Raw genomic sequence first — 6,239 nt, 5'->3', positions numbered from 1 at the left:
GAGACAAATCCTAAGTTCCTGTAACTTTCTGGTGATGCTTTATCCAGAATAATTCTGAGAACGTTTATGCTAGTTCAGCATTTATGTGGAAGTTTAAGATGATTTCATTTGACTCTACACTGCAGTTTAAGCTCCCTCTAGTGAACGGGTTAGCCACTTCCTAAGTAAAGGTAGTTATGGTGAAAGCTCTTTAAGACTTCTCCGTTTAAATCCATTATGAAAAAATACCTCGGGGGAGGGTCTTACAACCCAGTGGGTTTTAGATGTGATGACTTGATCTGCTGTATGTTAACTTCCATTGGTGCTTTGGACTCCAGGACTCCTGACATGCCTTGCTGTGTAAAGAGATGCAACTTCCAGTTTGTGTCAGATGGTGCTAGTCAGCATGAAGATAGGAAAAGTGAACACGCTGTATAAACTGTTGTATTTGGTGTATTCTAGCTTTAGTCCAGTCGCCGTTTCCTTTGGCAGCTTGCACTGTAGCAGTGACGCTGACTGCAATTCTCCCACCACCACCCCCAGAACGCTTCCAGATAATGTACAAAGGTACCTTACAAATCCAGTGTCTCGAGATAAGTCGTCATCTGTAGAAACACCGTGGCGTTTGTTACAGGCTTGCGGTGGGGGGCAGGACCATCTCTTGCATAAAACTTTGTAGGTAGCTCTTGGAGCAATTGCTACCTATATGTGTCTTTATGAATCTGTTGAATGTACTTGTCTAAGACAACTGTTTGGATATGCTCGTTTACAGTTGTGCCAGTTGAGAAGCGATGCCTGGAATTTTGGTAACTGTGACTGTGCGTGTGGGTGGCTTTAGCTCATCACTCATTTCAAGAAACATTAAACTGTAACACTTTGAGTGACAGCAGAAGTGACTAAAGATGTGGGAAAGTAAACTTAAAAGAGCAGATGTGGCTTGTCACTTTCCAATGCAGTTTGAACTTGTTATCAGCCTGTTTCTCCGTAGTTAAATTTAGGCACAGCCTGGCGGCTGTTACTGCTATTGTTGAACAAAATAATCATAAATCCGTGCATCATTTACATGATACAACCAGAACCTAGTTGTATCACTTCATCTAAGAAATTTACTATCCAAATCCTTAAGTGTCTTACTAATGAAGTCTACACAAACTGAGAATATCTTATTTCTTGTGAAGATATTTCGTGGTACTAGAGGAAGCGAACATATATCCATGAAATCTTACTCTTCTCGATGTCGACTACACATGTGAACTTAAATAGTACTACATGGAAGAAATCATGCTTTTAATGCTACAGAATGTTAGAAGAAAACCTTTTTTTATGCAAATGGTTTAGGTTTTGCTGTCACTGTACACTGAGATGCCAACAGCATAAGATGACTAATGTACACAATTGAGAACATTTGGTACTTGACATCGGCTGCATGTACTTTAAATGGGAGTACTGAACTGTTGATTGTCTACTGAGACAATTACATGTTGAGCTACTTGGCATATGACACTTAGGAATTTTTTGTTTAAATGGAAACAACTTATTAATTAATGCTACAAACAAAACTAGGATGTCATTTCAACAAATGAATAAAACTGATTAGGGTTAACTAGTTACCCCCAAATACTACTGCTTTACCTGGACTGCTGTAGTTTATTTTGAGTATGTAGTCATTAGCATCTTAGGTAATACTTGCATGCTTACAAATCTTTTGCAGAATTATAACTAGCAGGTGGGGGAAGATGTCTGGAACTGAGGCTTTCTTGCACCATAACATACTTAAAGTATTGTCTTTAAGAACATGAAAACATTTTGCGTATTTTCTTTTTTCCTTCTGTTTTGTTGCATCCGTTGCTTTCTTGCAACTATGCTCACAGATCTTGGCATATGATAGAAGTTAAACCCAGTTAAATGCAACTGCTGTATTCTGCTTAAATTCTTCTGTATAATGGAAATCAGCATAGCTAAAAATTGATCATTAGGTAGTCAGCATTGTACAAGATTTGTTTTCTGGAATTGATAGCAATATGTGCTGGTTTTGGCTGGGCTAGAGTTAATTTTCTTCCCAGTAGCTAGTATGGGGCTGTGTTTTGGATTTGTGCTGAGAACAGTGTTGGTAACACAGGGATGTTGTAGTTGCTGCTGAGCAGAGCTTGCACAGAGTCAAGGCCTTTCCTGCCTCTCACCCCAGCCCACCGATGAGCAGGCTGGGGGACACAAGGAGCTGGGAGGGGACACCGCCGGGACAGCTGACCCCAACTGGGATGTCCCAGACCGTATGGTGTCATGCCCAGTGTGTAAAGCTGGGGGAAGAAGGAGGACAGGGGGATGTTCACAGCGTTTGTCTTCCCAAGTCAGCGTTACACATGATGGAGCCCTGCTCTCCTGGAGATGGCTGAACACCTGCCTGCCATGGGAAGTGGTGAATGAATTCCTTGGTTTGCTTTGCTTGCATGCATGGCTTTTGCTTTACTTATTAAACTGTCTTTAGCTCAACCCATGAGTTTTCTCACTTTTACTCTTCCGATTCTCTCCCCCATCCCACTGTGGGGGAGTGAGCGAGCGGCTGTGCGGGGCTTAGTTGCCAGCTGGGGTTAAACTGCGACACAATATTAGAGGAACCAAGAATCCTGTCCCTGCTGCTGCTCCTCAACCCCCAAAAAGGTAAGTTCTGCCTGTGAGTTCCCTAAGCAGAAAGATTTTTATCTTTTGTGGAAGCAAGGAATCTTCTGCTTGCCTGTTAAAGACCTTCTGCCTAGAAAAAAACTTAAGGAAAAGATGGTAGGGCACATGAGTGATTAATTATTCTGTCTCTTTTCTGTGGACTAGTAATGTGGAATGGCAATTACACAAATAAACCAACAAATACTTGGAATAAAAGCCTCCACTGAAAAAGAGCATAACTATTATTAGTCTTAATTGTCTAGCCCCATGTTGGGGTTTGTCCCCTGCTATAGGAACACAGGATTTTTGGGTTACCATGCGTACTTGATTCTCTGGATGCAATTTCCTCTTAAAGCTAAAGAAAGATGTTGTTCAGTCCATTTATTAGAAGTTAGAGCTACAACTTTTTCAGGCAGTCAGACGGGGCCATTGCTCTAGCGAACCTATGGGAAAAGTAGTAGGTGCTAGTAGCTAATGAGTTGCAAAAGCATCATCATGAAAGTATGCCAGGAGGAAGCGACAGCAGATGTGTGCAGGGCGGAGAGCGGCGGTGGGGGAAGGGGTGGCAGGTGGAGCAGCAGTGAGGGTTGGGTTGAGAGTCGGGGCACTGGTGGTGAGCTGCGCTGGCAGGAAGCGGGGCTGAGCGCTGAGCTGGGGACAGAGCTGTGTCCAAACAGGGCGGTATTTAGATGTCTTGTACTCTTTGCAGAACCAGGTCTCTGAGATGGAAGAGATTCAGGGCATCAGAAAAGTATTGCAAATCGGATCCCAGTTTGGAGGTGAAATTTCTGTATTATCATTTCTTCAGATATTTCTTTTCAAAATATGGTAGTACTGTATTATTTAGACTTACTATACCTACATGACAAAGCATGTTTTTAAGTGAGTGCTAGAAAGGAACAGTTTTCTTCTGGACTTTTGTATTACAGGGAAACATAATGAGGAAGAGCAATGTAGAACAAGAAAATAAATGCAAGTCATGATCTTTAGACCAAATAGTATATGGGAAGGGGTGATTTGCTGTGGCAGGGGTTCAGACAAGTAAGGAACACGTTGCTGGTTAGGAAGTTATTACGCAAAATACATAGTAAACTGAAAAATTAAATGGTTCAGCCTCAAAATCTTTTTCTGATAGATAAAGAATATCAAGTGGGTGTTCCATGGAAAAGAAAGGTTTAGGACTTTTAGGTGAAGCTGATTGTAGATGGAAATGATGCGAGTTCCTCAGAATTGAGCTTGCTTTAATAAACATAACATGAATGTCAATGTTATTTTAGGGGGAAAAATAGCTAGCTAAAAAAAAAATAACTAGCTAAATCCTGTTGCTAAACTAGTATGTAGACATGGTTAAGATTAGGGCAATTCAAGGAAATCTGAGATTGAGTTGAAGGTGGTTTTTCTCCAGAAATAGATTTCAGAATTCCATGTGCAACAAGACAGACTGGCAGTCTGTGCTTCTCATGATTGCTGGTTAAAATGAAGAACTGACATGTCATATGTTATCAAAAATATCCTGACGGATGTAGCACAGCACTGCTAAACAGTTTTGATAAACAATGATGGCTAAGTTGCAGTGTAAAGTCCAGAGGACAGGATTGTCACACGAAGTTGTTCTACTGAGCAGGAGATACAAAAAACCCCCAGTAAATCTTTTAAAGCATTGTCTCTTTGTGTTGGTTTTGTTTTTAAATTCCAAACTGTAAATAAAGAACTTGAATGAAGGTGACATACTTGTTCTCAATTTGGCATGTTGTCCTTAATCCAAATTACAAACAACTTGGCTTGATCTTTGCCCATCCAAAATGTCATTATGTAGGTTAGCTCACACAGAAGCCTGTGAAAGTAAAGGCTGTAAATACACAATAATTGCTTTTTGAAGTTTTGTCTTGACAGTAAGTCTAAGAAAGTGCTGCTTTGTTTAGAGAATAAAGAGAAACTCCTACTTTTTCCTCCAAGGGTGAAATGACAGAAATAAAAAGGAATGGGTGTGGTTTGAAATATTGTGGCTTTGTCTTAATTTCATTTCTCTTACGAGGGCTAGTCTATCATGGAAAACAAATCCCCGTTCCAGGACAGGTTAGAAGAAAGCAGTTCTTAAGATGTAGTGTCTTGTGGAGTCAAATGTTTAGAATCAGGTTTTGGTGCCATTTAAGAAATAAGGCCCCCTTGGCGTTTCAGAACGGAACTAACCAATGTTTAGAGATCGTTACTGTAGCTGGGCTTTGCACACAGTAGCCTTCCAGCTCAGCTCTTAAGTTTAGGGGTGGTGCAGGAGAGAACTGGGGTGGTTTCGCTCCTTTTTGCCTGCTGATGTGTTACAGCCAGTATCATGCAACACGAGCACCCGGTTTGGGATTCCCCTCCCCCATGACACTGGGTACAGTATCTTGAGTTGAGAAAAGAGGAAGGAAGCTCAGACCAGCAGCAAATCTCACAGAACCCTCGCAGCTGCCTCAGCCTGCCCGCTCGTCCTCTGTGACAGCAGCTGGGAGACAGATCTCGCTTCCAGTGCCTTTGTTTGTCACCCATCTTGAAGTGTGTGTCCTATAAATCTTGGTTTCCTTGGTGGTGGGCGTCCTTCGGAGCCTCACGGATTCATGTATGATGGCGAGATGGCACAAGACAGACCAGAAGAGTGGCGTGGGTATGTAACGTAATAGACTGCCATTTGACTTTTGTCTTCATAACTTCTGAACAGGATGTGGGCAGGTGTTTTTTCTAGTGTGATGAGTTGACACCCTCCACTTCACCATGGTGGCTTAGTTGAAATGATCAATTCTGTACAAAGTTTTAATCTTTTAAACAGAATGACAAGAAGTACAAGAGTGTCAGCTTGGGAGATGTAACCCTTCCACCACATCCACCCACCTCTCTCAAATCTTGAATTCTCACAGGAATGCAGCTTTTCCCACCTTGATATTTTAGAAACGGATTGAATAAGTAGCATGTTGTATAGTAAGTAGTTAGGAAGTGGTATAATAAAAAGTTATAGGGAGCAAATGTAGGGGAAGGGGAATCCTACAGCTGCTTCTGAGAGACTAAGTTGAGGTTAGTGTTACAGAAAAATCTATATGAGTTAGTAAGTCATACTTTTTGGAAGGAAAGTCATCCTCTAAGTTCACCTTTTCTTAAAATTAATGATGTTAACTTGCACAGAGGGCTGAATTGCTGTTTTTAAAAAAAGCCTTAAAATTAGGAATCAAAGCTGAAGCACTTGAAAAAAAATGTCCTGCTGAAGTTAACTGCAGGTTCTCAGTACAGAAGACAGTTAATCTTGTACTTATGTTTTAAGTAGTGCATAGTTATTAATCTGGAATCCCCAAATTCTTCTAAAAGACATTATTTATTTTAAGAAAGCCATAGAATTTTGTGATATGCATTAAAAACAAAAAAATGATCCAACTGACTTCATGAAATAAAACGAATCATCAAGGAATTAATAAGAGGAAAAGAATGTCTTCCTGTTCAACTCCCATGTGCAGCAGTGGCAGAATTGTGAAATGCAAGTAGCCTGTTCTGGTGGCAGTTTATATTACAAAATAAAGGGTGTAAATATTTTTCTGTTTCGGTTTTACAAATAGTAGAATGTACTTAATTTTTGC

The 6,239-nt window shown here is 40.7% G+C and overlaps 1 protein-coding gene across 2 annotated transcripts in view; it reads left to right on the top strand.

Moving 5' to 3' along the window:
- Nucleotides 1-5,076: 5,076 nt before the first annotated feature.
- DOCK2 (dedicator of cytokinesis 2) overlaps nt 5,077-6,239 on the top strand; it is a 203,938-nt gene continuing 202,775 nt past the window's right edge. For both annotated transcript variants that reach the window (XM_074883294.1, XM_074883292.1), the window contains exon 1: nt 5,077-5,281. In XM_074883294.1, the coding sequence (XP_074739395.1) occupies nt 5,239-5,281 (43 nt within the window). In that variant the 5' untranslated portion in view covers nt 5,077-5,238. The remainder of the gene's footprint in view (nt 5,282-6,239) is intronic.

This window comes from Strix uralensis, chromosome 14 (assembly GCF_047716275.1).
Source record: "Strix uralensis isolate ZFMK-TIS-50842 chromosome 14, bStrUra1, whole genome shotgun sequence".
In the NCBI taxonomy this organism is placed as follows: domain Eukaryota; kingdom Metazoa; phylum Chordata; class Aves; order Strigiformes; family Strigidae; genus Strix; species Strix uralensis.
Note: the sequence above shows the minus strand (reverse complement) of the source record. Positions and strands in the feature narration are given on the sequence as shown.